The 26,390-nt window shown below is 34.6% G+C and overlaps 1 protein-coding gene across 7 annotated transcripts in view; it reads right to left on the reverse strand.

Moving 5' to 3' along the window:
* LOC128213648 (otoferlin-like) overlaps positions 1–26,390 on the reverse strand; it is a 102,263-nt gene that overhangs the window by 7,158 nt on the left and 68,715 nt on the right. For 5 of the 7 annotated variants that reach the window (XM_052919632.1, XM_052919627.1, XM_052919631.1 and 2 more), the window contains 18 exons: positions 25,111–25,248; positions 23,614–23,775; positions 23,142–23,313; positions 22,288–22,415; positions 21,842–21,979; positions 20,164–20,187; positions 18,695–18,848; positions 18,176–18,354; positions 16,543–16,641; positions 15,012–15,146; positions 14,371–14,514; positions 13,427–13,554; positions 8,582–8,752; positions 7,300–7,460; positions 4,080–4,222; positions 3,827–3,915; positions 3,534–3,680; positions 259–449 (listed from right to left, as the gene is read on the reverse strand). In XM_052919632.1, the coding sequence (XP_052775592.1) occupies positions 259–449; positions 3,534–3,680; positions 3,827–3,915; positions 4,080–4,222; positions 7,300–7,460; positions 8,582–8,752; positions 13,427–13,554; positions 14,371–14,514; positions 15,012–15,146; positions 16,543–16,641; positions 18,176–18,354; positions 18,695–18,848; positions 20,164–20,187; positions 21,842–21,979; positions 22,288–22,415; positions 23,142–23,313; positions 23,614–23,775; positions 25,111–25,248 (2,503 nt within the window). Of the gene's footprint in view, positions 1–258; positions 450–3,533; positions 3,681–3,826; positions 3,916–4,079; positions 4,223–7,299; positions 7,461–8,581; positions 8,753–13,426; positions 13,555–14,370; positions 14,515–15,011; positions 15,147–16,542; positions 16,642–18,175; positions 18,355–18,694; positions 18,849–20,163; positions 20,188–21,841; positions 21,980–22,287; positions 22,416–23,141; positions 23,314–23,613; positions 23,776–25,110; positions 25,249–25,773; positions 25,792–26,390 lie in introns of all 7 variants that reach the window. The other 2 variants (XM_052919630.1, XM_052919628.1) reach the window with 2 other exon arrangements.

Below are 26,390 nucleotides of genomic sequence, written 5' to 3' on the forward strand. Positions count from 1 at the left end.
CAACTACAATTTTATCTGAAAAAATAAATAAAATAACATGCGTAATCTCCTCATGGTCCTCTTTCCACATACTAAGTAAGTTTCTTTAACTTAGCTTACTGGCATATTTATTGCAGCTTACAGTTGTTCAAGACTAACAGACGGAGGGTCAACCTACAGTCACTTCCTATGAACTGGTAGCAGACTATTTAGATAAGCTACAAACAAAACTCTCTATTTATAATAATTTATCTACTCATATTAAAGTTTGAACGCTACCGAGGAAGTCGTCTGCAGAAAAGTGGTCCGCGTCCCAGACCTGGAGGTTGAGGCGGGCAGGAATCTTTGTCTCCGTCTCGTCCCAGGAGAACAGCGTCTCCTTACGCGAGATCACAATTTTCTCCTCTGCAACCAGGTAGTCGAACGGGAAAATAAACCGCCAGTTAAAGTTGCCCTCACCTGTCAGAGACCTAGAAATCAATGAAGTTTTCAATACAATATTTATGCATGATTTTCCTTTTAACTTTTTTAAGTTATATCGTTAGTTGCATTTTCATTTTGAATCTAGGCGCCATTACCCGGTACAAAGCTAACATAGGGACATACACACATGCATATCATCCCTTGTAAAAGTGGAATCATGTATTATTTTTTATAATACAATAGTTCGTGGGGGAAAAGTTTGTTTTCAGGTTTCAAACTCGTTGCAGATTTATGACATCAAAAAAGATCTTGCTAATGCTCTTGAATACAATAACATTTAGGCATTTCTTAATTTTATTTTCAAAGGCATGTTATACGCAGCTTTGGTTTAGAAAATCTAACCTGCTATTAAAAATATTCCATTCTTCTACAATGTCATGAACAAACCTGTTTGATATTATGATGGGTTTCTGTGAAGTTATTGCAATAAAATGAACAATGCGCCCAAATAAAAAGACAATTATTTATCAATAAAGTTTGAAATACTTTAAAAGCATCACTATGTCATGATGCATCAATGGCAGATTTGAAATTTAAATGATATATTATTTAAAAACCTATAATCAAAAAAATTCATTAATTTTATTTGGCTGCTTTGCATCTAATTAACATAATGGCTGTGAAAAGATTATAAAAACTTAAAAATATTGCTTTTTCGCAAATTCTGACAGTTTATGTCCAATACCTTACAAAGGCCTGTTGTTTAGGGGTTCATGTTTCACTTTATTAGGGGGTCACTTGAAAGTATAAATCACAACCACCGTTGACAATTATCTTCTAATCCGAAAAAGGCCATTGTCAGTAAATCTACTGAAAATGGTAAAAATCTCAAACATAAATCTTGGTGCTTTACAATTCAAGTGGGACAATCCCCAACTCGCAATCGTGTGTGTTTTGAGTCTTTGAATTTTGACTAATTACACGCCAAGTCTTTGTAAAACTTTTATGTTTTAAATTATACCTCAGCGACCAAATTTACAGTCTTCTCCAACAAGTATTGTTTGAGTTTTTATTTTGCATCCAAACGGCTGAAATACAAGAAAGATTTTTGAGATTTCATACAATTTTCATGCTGTAATGACAAATTGGTCATCAACCCATGAAATGCCTTTTTTTTTTTTGAATAACACAATGGAAGATGTAGTTTTTCTTCAAAACCACAAAAATATATACTTGAGCATGCTTTAAAACTTGTGGAAAGGTATTCTGTAAATTGCGTATATAATTATGTTATTGAAATTACCATACAAATAAAATAATTATACAGTTTCTCCATATAATTCTATTATTAAAACCTCCCCATGCTCAGATCATTACATGTACATCAGCCAATATTTTTTGCTTCCTTCCAAAACTATCTGACAACAGTTGCTGGCCATTTGTTGAACACCTGCTAAAGGCAGTGAATCCCCAGACTACTTTCCATACAAGTGACATTTATTTTCCATGTTGTAATTTTCAAAATGGCTTTGGTTTCTGATCCAATGCACATAATGTATCAATTTTCAAAAGTTGCATATGAAAAGTGTTCACGATGCAACCATCATTTCCCATTCACTGGAAATTTAAGCCATTATTTGACAAGTTTGGGAAAAGTTATGTTTCCCCTAATCCCGCCATCCCTATGCTTGTGAATGTATCAAGTATTGAGTCTGTAGATCATGTAGCAATAATAACGAAACTGAATCTCAACAGTAGCGAAAAGTTTGTCACGCGAATGTGACCTGCTCTCTGACTCCGCAGGTGGGCACGGAACAATTTGTCCAACATTTACTACACTGTGACCTTATCTGTGGTTGACGAAATTTATCCCCAAATCTATTTAAAAGTACCAACCAGGACATGAAGTTAATGTCTTCTGTTATGTTTGTATTATAATTGCACAATAAGGCAGTGGAAACATAATATGAAATTAAATTTCATAAACCTCTTAAAATTAACAATAAATTGAAATAAACCAACTAGAAGATAATTTACATAAATAAATTAGTTCAGATATGTAGATGACTACATTAATCTCTGGCAAGAATTGCAAGCTATGCATTTATTTTATTATTGTAAATATTTTTTATATTCTTATGACAATAGCAAAATTTTCAATGATGATACAATTTACAATTTATCATTATAACAAACTATTTTTTTATCCTAGTTCCACCATTTTAGAGCTCGCTAAATGGCATGTCAAGAGACAGCGCATCGACGGGAAGAAATCATCGTAATAACCTACGTTTATGTCTCTCAGAGGGGTGGACATATTGAATTTCAAAAACACTGAATGAACAAAATTAATTGTCTGCCTCGTAATTATTTCATTCGCCTTTGTATTAAAATCATGGCGCAGAAAATCAATTTAGCTGTATTCAATGGAGAATACACACAATAACTTAGGGACTATCACATTTCTCAACAAAGTATATAACATAATAGTAACAAATGAACATTAATGGCTAAATCTGGGAAGACATGTTCAAATTAAATGTGCAGCACTTAACATGAGGCAATATATTCATGGAGTATCACAACAAACAATAACTGATTTGTTGTTCCTTAACTATGAAATAACAATGGTGTTGTCAATAAAGGAAGAATATCATCCTGAAGGAAATAAGCAATAATAATCATCATTACCCCTATCCACCACCACCACAACAACAACAACAACAACAACAACCAGCACCAACATCATCAGTAAAAGGTTTCAGTACCAAGAAATGATCACCAACAACACACCATTCATTTGTAACAGTCACACCTTCTCCTAGAAATCCAAATTTCCAACAAACTCCATTGCAATATGTTGCATCATTAGAAGGCTGACCAGTAATGTATGTTTGCATATTCCTGTGCCGTTTATATCTGGCCCTTAATACTGACTTGTAATGTATGTCCATGGGCTGCTTGTGTTCCTGGCCCTTTCATATCTGGCCCTTAATACATGCCAGTTATGTATGTCCGTGGACTGCATGTCTTCCTGGCCCTTTAATATCTAACCCCCAATACTGACTTGTAATGTATGTCCATGGGCTGCTTTTTTCCTGGCTTTTTCATATCTGGCTCTTAATACTGACCTGTAATGTATGTCCGTGGACTGCATGTCTTCCTGCCCCTTAATCCACCCCTTCACGTAGATGTCAGACATTTTCTCCCCAGTGAAGAAGGCATCGTCCTCAAGGACAACATCGTCTGTGTTCCAGATGATGCAGCGTAACTCGTAACTAAGCAATAAAAACAAAGTACATTATTAAATTATAAGCAAGAGTTTTACAAACAAGTAACAACAGTTGATCTTCCTTGAATGCGGTATTTAGCAGCAAAGGTTATCATATACTGTTAATATATGTAAAAAAATGTGAAGTCTGACCTCTTGGGTTTCCTGGGGCTGATGTCGACAGCAGGGGGTGGGGCTGGCATATCCATTGGAAACATGTCCACCCACATCTCTAACTTACCCTGAATATAAATATTGTGAAATCTTAAGGTTGGACAAAACAGAAAGTTGATAAATATATTGACGAATATACAACTGATATTTATAGAAAGTAAGGACCAGTTTTCATACAACAAAAAATAAGCACAAAGAAACAGTTGATCTTACCTATATGACCTTGACATACCTGTTCGATGCCGGGTTTTTCTGGGTTGTATAGTGGACGTGTCTCGATGTGCTCAGGGACCAGTTTACACCCAACCTTGGGGATCTCTTCCCAGTGATTGAGGACGGCCAGTGCCAGGTGCTCCTCCATTGACTTATGTTGAGCTTGAAAACACACATTTTGAGTGAAAAAGACATAATGATAATTACCTGATATTTTCAAAAGAAGTTATGTTTTCCCAAAGAAAGTCTGCTTTCAACCATTATCAATTTGTTGGAAATCTAAATGTTCAAGCTAAGCTGGCCACAAGGGTGTTACAATTATCTCCCCTCTGGGTCTGACCCAATTGCTTTGGAAACAACTGTTACTCTCTCCCTCAGATAAAGAACCCATAACCAGGAAATAATTTAAACAAGAATGCCAGTCTGTTGTTAATTTTTTTAATAAGCGGCATAAAAATTTTGTTGATGACACTGCCACCTATGCTGTCTCTGACGGAGAGTACACTTTGACAATACCTGGATTTCTTATTTTTGAAGAAACAGATGACCCTCAACCCCCAAAAAACATTTTAAGGATTAAGGATTCCAAACAAAATTCACTCAAAACTCATTCCAATATGTATCTAACTTATTTGCTTTTGAAATAATATTGCTGCATGATGGAAGTACTATACAAATGACTTCAGGCTCCCATATCAGCCTTTGGCACTTTCACTGTTTTTCAAGTATTGAGGAATTTCATTACAAGATATTTACAAAGGATTCACTTCTCTTTTTACAGAGAACTTGAGGCTTGAAGTATCATATGGACAACACATCAAGCATGAAAATGGAAACAAAGTGTGAACAGATACCTCCAAATCGAGGTTCATTCATGCAGGAAAATCAAATTAAAACAAAATATTTCTGGTTAACATTTTACGGAATTATACTAATACAACAGACAGTCTGTAATTTTTGTAGCTCATTGAAGCGTAAGTCTTCACGATAAAGTCTGGAACAACCTCCGACAAGTAACCATTATATTCCATAAAATCGTTCCATAATAAAATCAAATTGAAAAGCAACAACAAAATGTTCAAGGATGCAAATACAATGGATCATAATTTTGGCCAGTGAAGCAGAATGGTTCATTACTTTTCTATTAAGGCAATGAGACATGTTTAAATATCGGCGAGCGTCCTCGATTATTGTAGGAGCAACGGAACAGATGGAGTTACCAATATGGTGACAGGGTGGAGATGGGAGTGGGTGGGGTAATATTTAACGCCAGATAATAAATTAAATATCATCTATTACATAATATAATTAATTGCATTCATGGAAATTAAATGCAAACACAAGAATTATTAAAAAATTTAGAGAATAATTAAAGCTATGACTGGCTTTAAGTTCACTTAAAAAGAAAGATATCTTTAATGAATTAAACCTAACTGTGATGTCAAATGAGTTTCAAAGCCTAATGCAATTAAATAACATACAAAACATCGGAAACTGTTTTAATCGACACCTTGCCTGAAAAATATTATTTCTTATAAATATGTTGCTAAAATTTATTAATTATATTTATGGAGAATTTCTTCATATGAGAAATTAATGATCAATCTTTCAAAAAAAACTTTGCTGATTTATTTGTTTCTATAAAATCACAGCTTACAAGTTGTAATCTGTAAATTGCCGTATCTGAACATGTGAATAAAACATAAATATGCTAAAAATACAAATCAAACATCATTTGAAATGAATAATCATAATTTGCTAAATAAAGACCTTGCATGTCCAAGACTACAAACGAAGCCAATGTTCTTATCTATGGAACCATCTTAGAAAAATACTGTTCCCGATAATTGAGGCAGTTTGCATGTGTAACTGGATCTACCGTTATCTCCACGCTACTGGCAGTCGATTTAATTCTCTTTATTCTTCAAGATGAACATGTTTTTATAATAAATTACTCCCTAATTAAATTTATTTCTCTGTCTGAGACTTTAACTTTCATCTACCAGACTATGTAGAAGCTGCTAACTTGTTTAAAAGTGTTAGGGGTAACACTATGTCTTATTAGAAAGTCAATGCATGTGCAAGAGTTTATTTAAAAAAAAAGGAATCTGATTATATGTATAATTCACATAATTATATACCTTCAATGCTGAAACTGTACCATTATTATCAATTATTATTTATTTAATTATTCAAAAAAGGCAAAAAAAAATTAGTTTGCCAGTTTGGGTGCCAAAGAAATCAGGGTCGGCAGTTTCTGTTTAATTTCCATACTTAGAACCGTGGCCTTTTTGTTGGGGTCATAAAACACTTGGCAAAAACAGTATATTTAAAAACTTATGATACAAAAACATACCCAAAAGAAATATCCATGAATTAAGGATATATATAAATGGTAATTTGTTGTTGCAAAAAAATAGGTTCAGGAAAGAAGAAACACAAAATATTTTGGTTACCCATTTATTACATAAATTATTTTTTGTAGTCTATCTCCTTTCAATTGTACATAAATGCATAAACAAAAGTTGATTAAATTCTATTGTTTGCATATAAAAATAGTCACAAATTATTGTATACCTCAATATTTCTCAAGCTCCTTTTTCCTATATAATCATATCATAATGGTACTTCCGGCAAAATTCATAAATCTTTCTTAAAGGATGTCGGCAATTTGTCAGGAATGTTCAACCTAGAATTGCTCACAACTTCATTTAGTCTAGAGCTGATAAGAATGCAGTGGATATTACAAGGCAAACTTTGAAGTTACTGACCAGGGGAGAGATCTGAGAAATGCAAACAAGCAGGGGTGAAAGATGGAATGATAGATGGATTGATAGAGAGTATCAGCAAGCATTTGGATATATTGAATGAGTACCGGAGGCATATTTCAGTGCCTTAGAGAACAGGGGTGGTCAGACAGGTGGATGATGTCTTACTGATCACAGGAGGAAATATGCCAATGTGTTGATTGGTCATATAAAAACTAGGGAAAGGAAACATGATCAGAATTCTTGTCTACAGTTATCTATAGGCTAGTTTGCACATTGACATGATTTGATTGGTTCATATTAACCAATCAATAAACATTTTTGCTAACTTTGACCAAACCAAAGATTTTAACCAGTTTTATGCAATGCTAGTTTTACATACCAGTTTTATGAAGTCAAAGCTCCGCAATATACTTGCAGGTGACAATCTTTTATATAATATGTATATTTAGCACATAAATACAAACATACTATCTTCATCATCCAGTTCATCGATGGGAGCTGTGAAGATGCGGTTTGCCACACGGACCTTGCCAGGCTGGTAATGCGGGCCGTCCACCTTCCCCTCCTTACACAGCCGGGACAGAATCTGGGTCGGTTTCATCGGGTCCCTCCATGCATTGTACCCCAAACTACAGGTAGAAGATGACAGAGTTTGATAATAAAAAAATTGTCAAAGGAATCCTTGCTCAGCTGGTAGAAAGATTCTTACCCTTGCCTCTTCATCCATAGTAGGGCCAGGTAGAAATTTGTGTTTTAGTTAAAAAAAAGATTCGGTGGACATGACATGTTATCATTTTAAATAAAGTATTTAAAAAATGACTGCAGGCTCTTATAATTTGTAAAAATATATCATTCACAGAAAAGAATGTTGCATTGGAAAAAAAAAAACGCCTTCAAGTCTAGCAAAACTGTCCTCTCAGATCGGACAAAAATAACAGCTTCTGCAGAAAATGGGATGCCTTGAATAAAACAAAGCTGAAATGGCACAGCCTAAGGTGTGATAAGGAACAACAAGGCATGACAGAGGTCAACACTATGCCCTGTCATCACATGACCCAGTCCGGCCAGTCTTGTGGTCAGTTCTCCCAGGAAATTCCACCGGAAACCTCAACAACCATGGCTGGCTACACTGACCAGCGGCCAATTATAACCACTCAGCAAGCAAGGTGTCTATTTCAAGGAGATAATGGGATTTCCACTATCACTTTCACTCCTTTCTGCCTGCTTCCAGGGACGGGCAAACAACTTGCACTTTTCAAATATGCCAAATATTTGCCAAATATTCATAAAGCACAGGGCCCCTGAGATAAATTATTCAGGGCTCTGAGTTATTGCCTTCCTGTGGCTTGAAAGCCAGAAAGATAAGGTTTCAAACTAATTCAACAAATACTGGAAAGTATTAGTGATAATCTCTCCATCCCCACCACACCATTGTGCATTTGAGCAGAAAGCATCAAATAAATCCCATTTCATAATGATATTGTTGTCAGAAAATTGACAAATATTGATATGTTACATCATTTCGACAAAACAAGTGGCTTGCAAAACATCCCTCAATGCCTGGAAAAATAAGTCCTGAACAAAATAAATGGGCAATGGTTAAACATATATCAGGAAAATGCATCAAAGCATGAGCATCACCAAAAATAAATCTGACTTACAGATGAATGATGAAGTGCATTATATAATTTTCCGAGTTAGATAGCAATGAAGACTTATTACAAAATTATTTTATTTACTGCCAACTTACGTATCAAACTTCTTGCCAACACCGCATGTAGCCCTGTGACGGCTGTAATATCTATTCTCAAGGTCGACTTTTGTCTCGCCGATTAAATCGTCCATTCCTACAAGATCCCAGTCGTAAACCTGGACCGACAACAACGATTCCATGGGGAATGTAGCCTCAATCTCAAAACACCTGAAAAAGTTACACGATTTTTGTATCATTTAATTATTTTTATGTACACCCTTAATTTTAATCCCCATCTCGTGGACAACTGGATACACAGAAAAACAGAACTTATGTGTTTCAGGGACCAAATATCATGAAAAAGTGGACATCAGTACCAAAAAAAGGCGTTTTAAAAACAAATTTTAAAGGTTGTTCAGGGGGTGCTATTGCAGTTTTTCAGTAAGTCAAATACTGTGTTGTTTGTTTCTTTTGGTGTATACTTTTTATTTATTTTGACTTATCTAATTCATTTATTATCAACAAGAGTTTAACTTATTAATGTAAGTTTCAATATAATTGCACTTATGTTTTTTGTAATATAACTCCAAGTATCTTGTCTTTCCGGCCTAATTCTAAGAGCTGATAAAAATTTCACCTAAAACACTCTAAAGCAAGCCAGGTGGAAATTGTCAGCAAAAGCTGCATTAATTGCATTGTCTGAAAGCACAGGTCTATAAATGTAAATAAAACATTAGGTTCCAATGGTTAACTTAATTGTTTATTTTCTAACATCGCCCGAAGTCCCTCCATATCATATTAATACCGAAATTGTGGGCTAATAAGCATTTATTTCTCTGTTTAAAACAATTAGAACCTCATGTTACACGTCTGTTGACATTATTCAATGACTTTGGGTAAATAACGATCTTCATTAATCTGTATCATGTTGTCCATGTTTAATTAATACATTTTATTCGGCTTATGGTTTAGCCATTAAATATTCTAGTAATTTAAAAATGTTGCAACTCAATTCCTGCGTTATCAAATTACAATCTTTTTTATCTGTTGAGTAAAAATATTGCAATATTCATTTTATTACACTATAAATCTTAGAAGTCATTTTCCTGTAACAGTTCTATAAATAATTCATAATCATCTACAATTACACTGCGGCCAAGAAAGGAAGAAAAGATGTGAGAGCCATGTTCGGCACCTGAAAGGAGCATAAACTCTTGAAATTCAAAATCATCTTTTGATATTAATGTTGACAAATATTTTTCTTTAATGAAATAATTGATAATAACCATTTAATATCAGTTAGTTTAAATATTGGTTTTTGTAATACTTGAGAATATAGAGAAACTTTAATCATTGGTGTTTTCTCAAAATATGGCAAACAGACATTCTTAAACATGTGATTTCATTTTCATGCGTTACATGAGTAAGTTTCATCAAATAATGTTTACACTCATGTCTTCCACAAAAAGATCGACAGACAGATTCTGACATTTTATAATATAGAAAGCCAGTGACAAAAATGTCAGCCAAGATTCCATTTAGTCATAAACTTGTTTTTATGAAGTGGGCTATTTTGCAACAGCAAACTCTTAGTTTTTTGTTTTGTTCGCTGGTCTTAAATGCCAACTTAATAGTTCAATAAGCAAACCTAAACACTATGACGTATTATTTATTAATTTACTTTAAGAACAAGTTTGCATGGAATAATGCATCAGATAAGAAAATCCTACAATGTTTCCACAGACTGTGCTTCGGTATGGCTAAGTCAACTGAGCCACAAAAAACAATTCAATTGTTATTACAAGCCAGCATTGTTCAAGACAGATAGCTGAAATTCATGAAGATCATTAAGATAAATGTATTGTTTTAAACACAAATTGAAAATCTTAAAACAATTGTATCAGTGCCATTTAAGAAAATGCTGACAAAGGACCATTATTAGGACAAAACCTTATCCAGTGATCGGTGACTATCTAAATGAATGGGTGGTCGAACTAAACCGCACTGTGTGGAAAAAAAATTAATCTGAATCATATCCTTTTGACATATTTTTGCTGAATATCCCAGGAAATTACTACAATTTTTTTTTTAGTGGCACAACAAAACATGGTGCAGATTCTGAAGTGAAGCGCTTGGTCAAACAAGAGAACAATAATTATTGTACTGTCTTCCTACATGCTTTCTGAAAACTCAACAAAATGTTTTGAATAATATTTTAATGACAAACTGTGTATTTAATAACACCCGTACATGCAACGAAGTGTTTGAAATCACCGAGGGTCATCAAATATGACCTTTGTCTTTGGCCTTTTCAGATAGACTGGTAACTTAAGAAACCGTTGACAGAATCATATGATTTGATCACAGATATAATCATTAGTATCAGTTCAGTTATTACAAACTAACATGGAGCTTTTAATATGTATATTCAGACCAAACATTCCAAGTTTATAACAAATTAAAAATGGCATGTGCAAAATAAATCTGGCCATAGTTGAGCATTTGTTTCACTGGTATTATTTTCCTTGACTCTTCCTTGACAAACAAAGATTTTTGTAAATCATCAGTCCATTCAAAAATATTTCAAATGTTTCATTTTAACTTGTTTGCATTGTTCTTTTAACAAACTACAAAGTTGTGAGCGTATATCATTATACATGTATATGAAATTTTATGTAATAAAATTAATAATAAAGACCATCAAACAGTTAGGTTAAGTAGAATTTTCTAATCTTGTACTTTGCTAACAAAATTAAAAATTACCTGACTCGAGATTGGGAATATAATATTGAATGTCAGGTCTTACAAACACAACAAAAAAATACAATGAAGTCTGAGAAAATAGCAGGAGTCTTAACAAAGAAAGGACATTTCATTTGCTAATGTTAGATACTTAAACATATGGACAGAGATTAGATTTCACCATTCTGAGCACCTTTTTATTCTTCAATCACAAAGCATATTGTACCACTCCTCATCCACACTCAATTTGTTTTAACTCTTTTGTTCTGGACAGCAAAATACAAAACGGTATCATTTGGTTATTTTTTAAGTCTAGCGGTACAACCGTTTGATTCTAGAATGTATACTGTTTCGTACAGATGCTACGTGACATTCACTTTGTCTTGAGGTCTTTTTAAATTGTGCCAAAGTAAGTACCATAATTAATAGAAATTATAATTGGCAATTAAACCCTTTCTTGTCCTTATAGGGAGCGGGCCATAACTCATGTTGGCAGACTTCTAGGCCTAATCCCTTTTCATGCTTGATTTTATAATTTTGCTTTAAATTTTGTATTAAACTTTGCATTGATATTCTCATTGTCAAATGTGTTCTCATGCAACAAAATATTATTAAATTAAACTCTTGCTCCAAAATGTCATGATGAAGAAACAATATATAAATTTTAACTTTTTATGTTTGCAAAACTTTGCCAAAAATATTACTTATTTTTATTTGCTCAAGAACGTTTTCTTTCCGAGCAGTGTCAAGAAACTAGTAGTTTTCAAACAGCCAACTATCTTGATGTTTTCCAAGGATGTGCCAAATGTTGTTGATGTATTAATTTTATATACACATTCTTCCACTATATTTGTGAATAATGACTAGACATTTTGCAGTATTTAATCAAACTATAACCTCTAACACAAATGACAACTAAACAATCAAATCTATGAGTTAAACTTATCCAAGCAAAAGAAAATCAGTCTGAAGATCTACCCTGTGTTTGAGGACAGTCAGGGCGTCAATTGAGGCGCTTCAAAAAGATTAGTATTTACTTCATATTCACAAATTATGTCATAACCCGGCTTATTGTAATTTGATTAAACCATAAAAGGTATTTAATGTTAGCATTATACATTTTTTACAGCCACTTTAAACTTTTTACAATAATATGATACAATATATTATGAAGTGGGGGCAAGGGAAATGGAATGAATCAAAGCTATTATTATAAATAAAATATCTAATATTATTCTCTCTTCTTACATATATTTTTATTGTTATATCTTCACTTATTTTGTTGTTATCAGAATTCAGAAATGTATACGTTTTTGAAATAAACCAAATACATAATGAGTTTCAATTATTTGTGTGCAAAATTTTAATAGTTTTATTTTTTGTTATGCCACATCAGAGTTTTTTACGATAATAGACTATGGCCAGATATCATGCAAACTACAAATAAAATAGTTTTCATCATAATTAAACTAAAATATTCAAATTGAAATCTGAAAAGTATTATTTATCCAGAAAACGGGAAAACTATCCTTCCAATTAAAAATATAGCAAAGTCACTATAGAAGCTCTCTGACCCCTGACTTAACCCCGTCCAAGATAACAATCTGATATCACAATATACGATCGTAATCAGCCAACCCAGCCCACTCAAGCATTCACATTCAAAATTCATAAAAAAGATTTAAAGGGTCTAGGTAGAGAATAAAATATTTACTATTGTAGTCTTGCACGCAAACAATGAATAATAAATCAGCGGAATTTAACAAACCTTCCTGCATGTTAATATTAAACAATGATGAGAAAACATTGAAACGAAACTGGACACCTGTATCTTCTTAATTTAGGGGATTCATTTACAGGATTGACTGAGTTTTTAACATAGTTTCCACCTCAATTGTTAAAATATTTCTTCTTTTATTTAAATGTTTTTGAGCATGATCTCAAACAGAAGCTCTATGACCACAACAAAATTAACCATCTAAGGGAAATAATCCAAATAGGATATAAAGGGTAACTTTGAGAGTTGATGGCCTTGTAAACATATGATATCGTTAGTGTACATCTGCATCTTCATTTTTGGTGGAAAAGAAAAGAAAAAAAGGTTTCCAGATATTACTAATCGAATTCAATACGATTCACACAAAGACAACTTGCTCATACTTTCCAAAGACTGGGTTGAGCTGTTTGGAGATGTAGCTGTCCTTGTCGTTGATTGTGGTGTTACCAAGTCGGATGACGAGGTAGGGGTCGGCCTTTCCATTCATGTCCGCAGGGTGAAGATCATTGCCCTGAAATATGCATACCAAACCAAAAGAATCATAAACAGTTTGATAGATTTAAATTAACCTTTTGTTATGTAAAATATACTATACAGCTTTAATATGAATTTCACAACAGCACCAAAATTTTTCCCTATCATGCTATCAAACGCCATCGTTGTTAACTTTTAAAGCTGAAATAAAAAAAAATCTAAAATAACAGCTACGACATGTTCCTGTTGTGTACAAATTTTATATAATTATGTACTTATTTTTTCACATTTCATAAATCAACAATAATCTCACCTATACAATTTGTAAAGTACGGTGTATGGCCCGGTTTTTAGTTATATCCATTTCATGTCTTAAAATAATTTCTGGTTTCCAATTTCCACCGTTATTTGTCACAACACAAAACCAAAAATCTACTGGTTATTTTTTGGGTATTTTCCAATATGGAGTGTTAAACAAAAACAAACAACACATACAATATGCTTTTTTATATGCTTTTTTTATTGAAAGAAGGCATTTTTGTTGCAATATTTTAAAATATAACAGCGTTGTATCAAGAACCCCTCCTACCATAATCAAATATTGTTCCATATAGATGCTCAACTTCAGTAAAGGTGCCAATAAAATCTGACCTTCTCTAACATAAAATCATATAGGTTCACCATAATGGTGAAAACTTCAAGATGAAATTTGATTGGCTTACCATGATGATGAAAAAAAAGATCTTATTTGCTTAAATTCTAACAAAAATCAGACTATCTAGATTGTTTAACAAGGACTCTGATTGGCTAACCTTAACCAGAAAAAGTGTATCAATGTTTCTGAATGGCTTACCTTAACCACATATACTCTAACAAGGACTTTGATTGGTTCATTTCCTGGGAGGCCCTGGAAGAGGCCAAACTGTGGGTCTCCTCCTGTTATAGTCTTGTCCTCTATGTCAGCTGGTAGAGGAATCTTGTAGATTTTCAAGGAACCCTAAAAAAGAAAAACAATGATCTCAGATTAACGTGTTTCTGTAATAACAAACACATATTTAAAAAACCCCATCAAAAGCTTATTCCAACCAACAGTATTTATTCAGTCAATAAAAGGGCAAATCATTAGAGCCAGAGTTATGGACATGATACACATGTTCATATTCTGGCTGATTAAATTTCATGTAAAAGTCTTGAACAGGTTTTGATCTATGGCCATGGATGTATAAAGCTTTTGCACTGCATTTTAGATCATCGAGCAGCATGATTCAACTGTTATACAAGCCAGTATTATGGGGCTTGCTAACACAAATGATGGTCAAAGTTAAAGTTTCTGTCAGAAGACAATGCATCTTTCCTTACCAGGAAATTGTTATCATTTCAGAATTTCAATTCAGGCCTTTCATGTCAATCATATTAAGATTGTATTTTGAATAAATTACAAGCTTAAATTAATAATTAGAAATCATAATTTATCAACTGTATACAATATCCTACCTTGAATTTTCCAACAATCCTGCCCTCATCCGTTACTTCATTACCCATGTTCTTGCCTCGATACAACTCGAACGTGTGAAGCCAGTCCTTGAAACTGTTGAACTCTGTCTGACTTTCAAGCTCATTTGGGTAAATCTGAAAGAGGGCACAATTTGTTTTATTACCATTGGAAGATGAAGACAGGAATGTTTGAAAAACTGACTCCCAGAATTATACTGGTCAAATACTCATCAAGGGCAACCTACCACTGAAGTTTCATGGTTATACATCAAATTGTGCTTAAGATACTGTGCAGAAAAAGTATTCTGTTAAACTAGATCTTTGACCTATTTACCCCTCTATCAATCCCCCATCACACTGTTCTCAAGATATTTTGCAAGTAGTTTTCATAAGATTTTTGACTGGGACTTAAACCTTTGACCCATGGTCAGTAGATGACCCAACATTTGGTATCAGTAGGCTCCTAAAATATTAAGGGTCATCTACTGACCAAGGGCAACGTACCACTGAAGTTTCATGATCCTACCCCTAACTCATCTTAAGATACTATGTGGACAAACCTTTCCAAAATAACATTTTTTGTGACCTTGACATTTGAATTACTGGTCCTAAATTGATAGCGCTCATGTTCAAACAAACGGAAATCTAGGAGTTGAGAGTACTGTTGTCAAGGTCAATATTGTGTGGACAGCATTTTCATAAAACTTGATTGTGACCTTCACCTTTGGCCATCTGACTCCAAAAGCAACAAGAGATGTTTGTCAAACATTATGCCCCCCCCCTGAGCATCATGTTGTCAGGAATATTTGGACAATTGAATGAAATATGCATGGACCGAAATGATAGCTGAATTGTCAATTGACATTGGATGCCTTTGAGGCAGTTTTAAGATTATGACAATTAAAAAAAACACAACTTTTATGCACAGTGTCCTTTGGACCTGATGACCCCAAAATCAATAGGGGTCATCTACTGCTCACGCCAACCCTCCACGAAAATTTGAGGACCAAAAATCTACCCATTGTCTAGTTATCATTCGGACATGCTTTTTTGGTTCAAGGTCACTGCAACTGTGGGGTAATCTAATGGTCAGGCCCAAACTCCAGGTCAAGTTTGATGAACGTAAGTCCAGGAATTGTCGAGTTATCACTCAGACAAGCTTTGGTCTAGCGACGGATGGATGGTCCGACCGACATGTGCAAAGCATTATACCCACTCTTCTTAGAAGGGGGGCATAATAACATCATCTTCTTGTTAATACAACCTAATACTTAATTGGCATGGTCCTTTAGGTTAAACTGTTGTTATTGTGCCGACAATGTTGAACATTGTCCGATAGACTGACAAATATACTGAGCATTTGCAAACCATATGACCTATCTTCTTATTAATTTATTTTTTAATTTGTTACAATATATAATTCTAACCTGTGTAGCAGCTGCATTAGAAACTTATCTGCAATTCTCTTCTGACATTATTTCATAGTTCACTTATGATTGTGCAACAGACAAGCAGACACAAAGAACAAAACCTTCAATCCGGTGATACACTCTATGCGTCTTCGTTCCATTTCATCAGCATCTCCAGTCATGAAGGTGAAGGCCTTGTTTATGTGTCCAGCCACTGAAGTCTAAATGTACAACACCAACCATGCAACACAACAATAAAATTACAACATCAAACAAATAATTTTTTAAATGTGTTTTTATATATACAAGGGGTGATCCAGAATTACGTTGACTTCTTACATATTTTCTATATTTATCGTCTAAATCATTTATAAATTCAGTGTTCTGCATAGACGATATGAATTTTAGGTCTGTAAATTTAATGAGTTTTGAAAAATTACAGGTTTTAAAATAACAGGAAGGCACATAACAGGAAGGCACGGTCGGCGCACTGTCTAAAATCTACGTTTATCTTTCACGACACACTTTTCTTCCACGTTTATCATCAAAATTCCGCCAAATAACGTCACATATTAAGCTGACGTCATACTAATATACTGTTCAAATTTCTGATGTCATTTCTGTTTTTAAGTCCTTATTTTTTGAGTTGATTACACGTACAGTCTGGGATACAACATGGCATCATCAAACTTTGTAGAAGTGGAGCAGTAATAAAGTTTGGCATTGGAAAAGACCGACACAGACTATGAAAATGATGGCCGAGGCGAAATTGAAGCAACCTGTGTGACGTTCATTAGCATTCAACTGGCATCAACAATTTAGAGAAGGGTGAGATTCAATAGAATACTATAAGGGAATAGGACGGAAGAAGACGATGGGCAGGACATTTAGTGACGTCGGTGAAGATCATCATTGAAGGGGATCACCGTTTGACAGTCCATGATTTGACAAGAGTCGTCGGGGCGGGGTAAGGAAGTGTGCAAACAGTTTTAACGGACAATTAAGGCATGTATAAGGTTTGTGCGAGATGGGTCCCTTGATTGTTGGACTTGGAGACCGTCGCGCATCCGCCATAATTGCCAGATCTTGCGCCAATAGATTGCACCAGAATTCCCAGAAATCAAGAGTCAGCTTAGAGGATATCGTTTTCATTCATTCCATCAACCGCAAGTTAATGTGCATAATGCGATATCCACATTTTCTAGAGAGTGGTATTCGAAGGTTTATACACAGTGGATTAAGCGCCATGAAAAGTGTGTCAGTGTTGGTGGTAAATACTTCGAAAAAATGTGACGCTTTATGAGCGCAACATCACTAACGTCATTGGACTGCGCCGGTCGGGTTTAACCATATGTCATTATTGCATTGTAATTCAGCAAAAAAATTATGTATTGTTCTGAAAATTTCAGAAATTATACCAGATACATTATATGTATTGTATGTGAATTTTCTGTGTTCTACATGTGTATGTGCAACGATATTTGAATTATTAAAAAAGTCCACGTAATTCTGGATCAACCCTTATATCATTTTTTCAACACTAAAAGAAAGACATTTCTACAGCCTTGAATGGTACTTGATCTATCAATAACCATTCAGAAGAATAAAATGAAACTGATAATAAAACTTAAACACAATATAACCAGCACTGGGATAAACTTGACTAGAAAAGAGAATGCAAGAATCAATCTAGGATACAACAATTAGACAATATCAACAGCATGTGCAAGAAATAGAATTAAATATTCATAAAACCTTAAGCTGTGCAGTGGAGTTGATAAGCTTGTCTTTTTTCCTCTGGGACTTGGGTGAGAGTTTGGTGGCAAGCCCTATTGCCTTGGCGGTATTCTTGAACTTTTGTTTCTCGTTACGTTTCTCCATCTTCCGAATCTCCTCCTCCATCTTTTTTGCTTCCTTTGGGTTAAAGTCTGGATCTAAAAGTTATTCAATGATGTTTAGCACCACTTTAAAAGCCAATGCTTTTCCGGACCAAGGGGCAAAACTTGACAGATGTTGAAACCATAGTGATAAGATGAGTGTGATAATATAATTTATGCATTTTTTCAATTGTAAACATGAGTTGCAGGTTTTCTGTGAATATATTGAGCAGTTTTACGGCTACGGTCAAAAATAAAGTTTTTGTTGACGATGACATGCACACCTAAACAACAGTTAAGTTCCAAGCATAAGAAGACTTACAATGAAAGAAGCAAAGTAACACTTTTTTAGTCATATTTTAGTTGAGAACTCCACATTTTTTTCACACTGACCCACCTTCAGGCGACTGAGTCTTAGAGTCACTATTGGATACCGAGCCATAGGTCACATGACCTTTCTGACCTTGCTTCTGATTGGAGGTCAAGGTTGCTATCTGGTTGTCAAAATCAAGTGGGTCACCAAAGTTTTCACTGCGCTTAGCATCATGTTCCTACAACAATAAGGGTACAGGAAATTGTAAAATGAAGTAAGATGCTAGTTATTAAAGTCATGTATAATGTGTTGAACATTTGTCTTTTCTAATTTCTCTTTTATGCTTTTTGAGATCTGAAATTTCTTAATATTTCAATTATACCTGCACACAATGAAGAAGATTAGATGTATGTACCAACTATCAAGGGTGATCAAGGGGTCACAGGTGCTTGTGCAAACAGACATAAGCATGTGCATAGGATCATTAAAATAATAAAAGAAAATTGTCAGGGATTGCAGATATTGTATAAAAAGGAAGAAAGATGGTCAGGCCCTTGATTCTCTAATAATAATAAACAATATGTAGTTATCCTTTTTATGTCATTAAATGATATCATCAAATTATGACCAAACAAGAGCATGCAATCACATGAATGCAATAAATGAACCCATTTTGGCCTTGTTTGAGTTGGCCTCTAAGCTAGACAATTAGAAAAAAATACAATGCATTAACCAAAAGGAACACTATATTTCAACTCACAGTCAAAGCATTGCATTTTTTACTGAGATGCAGATGCATTTGAGTGCAACAATCAGAACCTTAACAAGACACAAACCTTTAAGTGTGAGGTTGACCTTTGAGATAAAAACACACATTCTATGAGGGACACACCTTGTCATGGTGCTCTACAAATATTAAGAGTAGATTAAATCCCCATTTATTAGATAAAACCTTATGACTGAGACACAAAATGTTGCTGTGAAAGCCATACTGTATAACACTGACCTCTAAATGTGACATTGACCTTCGATAAGACTTAAGCTAAGGTGCTCTACAGTTCTGGTGCTCTCAAAATAAAGTTAAGCAGAATTGCAACCGGACACATTTATCACAAAATTGGTCTTGAATACTTACTTTAATTTTGGGAATTTCACAGACAAAAAACAACAAAAGATAACCAGTACACATGAATGTAAAAACGTGCAAAGGTGAAGGTGAAGGGTGCAGTTCTCAATAAAAAAACAACGAAATGATAAAAATATCACATGGTGTGAAAATATATAGTAATATACCAACATGCAATAAATGGTATATCAATAATAAGTTTGTAATAATATAAGTCAAATTAAAGGTAATGGTGCTTCTGCAATTCTTGTATATAGAACATATCAACTTTTTGACAAAATGTAAGCATTCTTTAGTTGATCCTTTTACGCATAAAGCAAAGAGTCAAATCACCCATAAGAAAAACATTATAGACATACAGAAAAGTCAAAATTAAGAAGAGAAATGCTGCATGACAGTTTTCTATCCTAACTGTTGCTATGGTTACCTGATCAGAGGGATCTTCGGGTTCCTACATATAAACAAACACATCTCTTGTCAAAATAATAGTATTTGTCTCATGACAAAATCACCTCTACCTAATTGTAGTCTTGTGTTTTAGATAAACAAATCCAAACTTGCAATAAACATAAACTTTTATTCTATAGGTATAAAGGGAAAACAAATGATTTCTTTCATGAAAGTGTAAAATGAACGGTTACTTTTGCTGACCATAGTGTAAATGTGCAAATATTGAAGCAGAGTGACTGATTCTGTACAACAATTTAGACTACCACACAGCACAATGAGTATACAGGTTGTTTGTAAATTCCATTTGTAATCAATGTTATTATATCATGATGTATTTTTTAAAACTCCTATGATGGAACACCATGAATTACAAGGTTCAAAGCATTAACTAAAGCATCTAAATGACACTGATCTAGGTTCGGTAGCTTGCACGAGTGACCATGCTTTCACCATAGTAACAACTACAGCAATGAACCATTCATGCAGGATTTCTGGTGACATAATTCTTCACTGAAAAATTGAAATGATTTCTATAAAATAACTACACCTGTTCATTGAAATTGATTTAACTGGATCAAAACAAACTAGAGCTGTCACAGGAGTGACAAATACCCCCAAATGCCGCCTGGACACAGGAATGGCAAACCATTCCTTTGAAAAGAGGCCATAACTTCAAGGTTACTGCACACTGCATCTTCTTTTATCATGCATGTATTGTTTTATTTAATCTTTTTTTAGTAACAGTGACCTTGACCCCACCAGCCCCAATATCGAACTTGACCTGTATCTTCTGATGTTACACCTGTGTACCAAAAATTTTTCAAATCTGCCAAGCCTTTCATGAGTTATCGTCCGGAAATCGTTTTTCTATTTTTAGTAACAGTGACCTTGACCTCATCAGCCCCAATATCAAACTTGACCTGTATCTTCTGATGTTACACCTGTGTACCAAATTTTTTTTAAATCTGTCTAGCCTTTCATGAGTTATCGTCCGGAAACCATGAAAACCGACCGACCGACAGACCGACCGACCGACAAGTTTACTAACTTGATCTGTATCTTCTGATGTTACACCTGTGTACCAAAAATTGATCAAATCTGTCTAGCCTTTCATGAGTTATCGTCCGGAAACCGTTTTTCTTTTTTTAGTAACAGTGACCTTGACCTTGGGCCCACCAGCCCTAATATCGAACTTGACCTGTATCTTCTGATGTTACACCTGTGTACCAAAATTTTTTAAAATCTGTCAAGCCTTTCATGAGTTATCGTCCGCAAACCGTTTTTCTATTTTTAGTAACAGTGACCCTGACCTTGGCCCCACCAGCCCCAATATTGAACTTGACCTGTATCTTCTGATGTTACACCTGTGTACCAAAAATTTTTCAAATCTGTCAAGCCTTTCATGAGTTATCGTCCGGAAACCATGAAAACCGACAGACCGACCGACCGACCGACAGACCGACCGACCGACCGACTGACCGACCGACCGACAAGCTCACTCCTATATACCCCCTCAAACTTCGTTTGTGGGGGTATAATTAATAGCACTGACAAAATTCTAAATAGTAATACATGTATATGTATATATCTTTCTATTCAACCTACTTTCTAAACTTGTCTACATTAAATCTAGTCAAAACAAAGCAGTAATTTACCATAATGAGTGTTTCCATGGAAACGAAGTACTTGCTCCACCAGTCCATTGTTTCCTCATCTGGGTCTTCGTCATCAATGGTTGATCGCCGCCGCCGACGATTGTTTTCCTCTGTTTTGAGCTCTTTCTGGGACACACCCTGAGGTAAATATTGTGGGTGTTCTCTTTTTTTTATCAAATTTGTTCTTTGTTTTGGTAATATAAAACAAGCCGTGTACAAAACAGAACTAGCCATGGGCTGGTATTTTTAAAGCATCTAAAGTCATTTCCAGCTTAAGTCTCTTTTCAAATTTCAGTCTCTCATTGGTCATATGAAATAAAAACTTAAAAACTTCTGAAATATATTATTTGCATTGACCATATTGAAAAAACATGTATGAGGACATTCAGAAGTTCATCTGGCAAATAACGTACTCACATGTAGCTGTTAACAGACTTGTTACTTACATGGTCAATAGTAATCTGTGTCTCCTTCTTTATGAGACAGGAGTTCTCGCCCATGTTGATAGCCACATCAGACATCTTCTCTGACATTGGTCCTGTCTGAATCACATGGGTTGCACCTGGCTTCTTTCCTAAAAAGTCCAGTGAAACAGTTGCTCATACACATCGTATAGTAGCTTTTCATAATAAGCTGGCTATTATCCAGAACATGCTGAAAATAGCTTGAAGTCATTTTAAATGTTTTACTTTTTTCCAGATTGAATAATTTGAATATTAAAATTTTATAAGTGATTTTTCTGGCAGAAGGACAATATCAATAAAACCACCATTATTTGCCTGTTGTTTTTTTTCAGCAAAACATGACAATAATCACGAAAAAGTAATGGGCCATGCTATTGTAACCTGGTGCTAGTTTGCCATTTCGTCTGTTCCCTTGGTATAATATTATGTTGTGAAATTAGCGTTTTCATGAATAGAGATTTTCTGGAGATGAGTTGTCCATTTATCCAATTCGACATTAATCTACTGGGACATTATACCTGAACCCTACACTATAACTTTCTATGGACAGGTTAAGCTATACACTTGCATATTGAGTCTCTGAAAACATTTGTCCCAAGTTCCATTTGAATATCCTCAACAGTCTTTCAGTTAAGGTCATGGTTAAAGTGTGAACACTACCCAGCCAGCAACAAAAGGCTATCACAATACCCCAACTTTTTTCTTAAAAACAACAACAAAGAATTTGACATGCGCAATTTGTGTAGAAACTGTTGTTGTACGCATACAATTCTAGATTTTTTTTTTATTATCTTATTACAAAAGTGCAAAAAATGAAGAAGGCATGCCAAGCAGACCTGGGAAAAGTTTCCGTAGAGCCAGTTTAGCCTTCTTGGTGGTTGGTATGTACATGAACTTGTGAATGGAGTTAATAACATGGGTGCCCACAAGCACGTAGCGCCCGAAGTTACGACAGTCCACGCAACGGATTGTAATTGGAGGGCAGTAGAGCTCATTCTCCGGCAGTTCCTGGAGAAAAATTTGAAAACAGTCTAAATGAGACTTTCGTCAAGTCATTCAAGTACATTCTGTACTAAACAACCAAAGGCAGTATATTGACATTACCATGATGTTGTAATCTACTATTGTAACACCTACCACATAATACCTTGACGGGTACTGTAATGTTGTAATCTGTTTTGGTAACACATACCACATTAAAGTACTTGATGGGTACCACGACTTTGTAATATGCTTTTTTGGAACACTTTCAATATCAAAGAACTTGACAGGTACCATGACGTTGTAATCTGCTATTGTAATTCTTACCACATCAAAGTACTTGACAGGTACACTGAAGTTTGGATTTTTCTTGCAGTGAAGTATGCAGGCAGACTGCAGTACATGGCCGGCACATTCCACATCTATACGCGGCTTGTCCACAGATGTCAGCTGAACACGCTTCAGGTCTCGCACACCCCAGAATAGGATCTTTAATGGATTGTGTGGATTAATGGCTAAGAAAGTTAAGCATAGGATTCCTTGCAAAGTGATAGTTCCTTGTCCCAGAATCAAATAGTTCTAAAACAATATTAAGAATAATCAAGAAATATAATACTCTTTATCAAAATATTCAATGGTACAGACAACTGACATCATCTTACAACCAATGTACACTTTGACAACAGAACTATAATAAAAAGAATCTAAACAGCACACTTCTTTAATTTTCGTCCTTCTTCAACAAAGGTTTGTTCTTGATGGATTTACACCAACACAAGTACTTACTGTTTTCAAATGAATTTTCAGCATTTCAAGTCTTTGATACATTGAATGATTGTTTTTTTGTCACCCAAATTAGACAAGTGAAATTAAAATCAAGTACAACATCTATAGCATGTTGATCACCTTCCTAAACCAAAATGGTAAGCAGTCATCAGCATATGGCATATACTTTGATGTCTCGCCTTAAGCTAGCTGCTAAAGAGAAAGGCTCATACCACCACAAAGCATCCATACATGTATAGTTTGCAATGGTTTTACATCAACCAACCCATTCAATCTTTTTTAAGCTACTGTGAAATCATTAATGTTCATGGGGCATTAATGTTCGTGGTTTTCGTGGGTTGGGTGATCCACGAATTCAAGATCCCACGAAATATAAACCATTTATTCACTTTTTCAATTGCCTTGTTACGTACATACTCTAGTATATTATTTACAGAGGTCGCAGTATACAGTGTTAAAACCTGTCTCACTGTACGATCATTATTCTGTTAATATATTATAACTGCCTTTAACAAATAATGAACCAAATCAATTAAATGTGTTTATGCAGCAAATGACAGTTATAAGCACGTGTTTAAACGTGTGCTGTTAATGAAAATCTCCAAGTTTACAAGATGTGCGTGATGAGTGTCCATACTCGATTTTTTTATTTAATGAAATAATTAATCGATTATTAGTATATTGAAGGTTACTAAGCACCGAACGTGACAATATACGCACCTTTTCGTAGTGACGTAGAAGACGGAAATCACGGGCCAGGGCGTGGATATTATGCAGACGATCTATGACGATCGCATCTTCGATTTTTTCAAAAATGAAAATCCACGAATTCAAGTACCCACGAAATTGTTTTTTTTCTGCAAACCACGAAATTCCATGCCCACGAACATTAATGATTTCACAGTATAAATTATTCTCACAGGGACAGCAAGGATACAAACTATTCTCTTTGAAGTACCATAAACTTACTATTCAAAACTGCTTTTGAGACAGTACAGAGTTCATTTGCAAACAATTTTCAACCATTAACACATGTACCTCAATCCTGTGTGTGCTGAGAACAGGCCTTACTCCCTTGGGAACAGGCATGATTGGTCCTCGGTCCTGGCGGTCTGTCTCTGCCGGCAACTCCAGGGGTGGTAAATCCTGCCCCGTCATGTCACCAAATGGAGCAAGCTGAAACATGGGAGGAAATTATGTTAAACATGATCATTTACCTGCATGGAGCATAAAATAACAAGGGAACAAAAACATTGTATTTACCAACCTATGTTATCAACATTGTATTTACCAACCTATGTACTATCAAATTTATGGAATTTCATGTTCAATCTTAAAGATGCAAGGCATATGCAAACCCAATAATTCCATGATTTAAATCAATAAATGAATTGACTATGTCATTAAAATAAGAAATAACTAATATAAAATTATAAAAGTGATATATGGTTTTGTGATAAGTAAAATTAAAGTGCTTGTTCAGTATAAATAGAAACAAAATGCATCAACAAACACAGCAATTGAGTTAAAAGTGCATTGGCTAATTTTGATTTCGCAAATCAAATGTTAAATATCCTCTGATGGATATTATATCTTTTAGCATGTTAGTTGTGATAAATAGCAAACTGAGTATCATCATCATCATCATCATCATCATCATCATCATCATCATCATATCATCATCATCATCATCATACTTACTGAATCAGGATTTGTGCACTGAAAATTATTTTCAAATGTATAGCTCCAATCCATTGAAACATGCTTCTCCAATATAAAAGAAAAACAGGACTCCTACAAACCGGTAGAACCAAGGATGGTCTGTTTTACTCATTTAATAATAAGGGGATACAACTCAAAAAATAGTTTATCAAGAGTGAGGGGACTTGCTCACATATTCAGCATTGTCAATATGAACATGCATACCAATCTTTGTAAAAAACATCTTGAATGGTTACAAAGCAAAAAATAATGTGAAGTCTGAATTCAAGTTTTGCACGATGAGAAAACAATTCTGCCAGTGATATATGACACCACGGCTCCTTGGCAAAAAGGATGCTAGTCTGGAAGATAGCTGGTATTAAACTTTAAATACAAGGTTAGTTCCATTTAAATATAGACAAGAAGGTTTTTAGGGGTAGAAGGTCTAAAAGCATGAGGCAGAATTATGTGTTCTATGAAATCAACATGTTAATTATTAAAGCAGCCTGAAGGCTGTGTCCATAGGGATAGATGTTTACAATTTGCAATGGATGAGGGTCTATGGATAAACTTTTAGTTTGTAAGAAAATGAAAACTTAAATTAATGTTTTAAAAAG

This window comes from Mya arenaria, chromosome 13 (assembly GCF_026914265.1).
Source record: "Mya arenaria isolate MELC-2E11 chromosome 13, ASM2691426v1".
NCBI lineage: Eukaryota > Metazoa > Mollusca > Bivalvia > Myida > Myidae > Mya > Mya arenaria.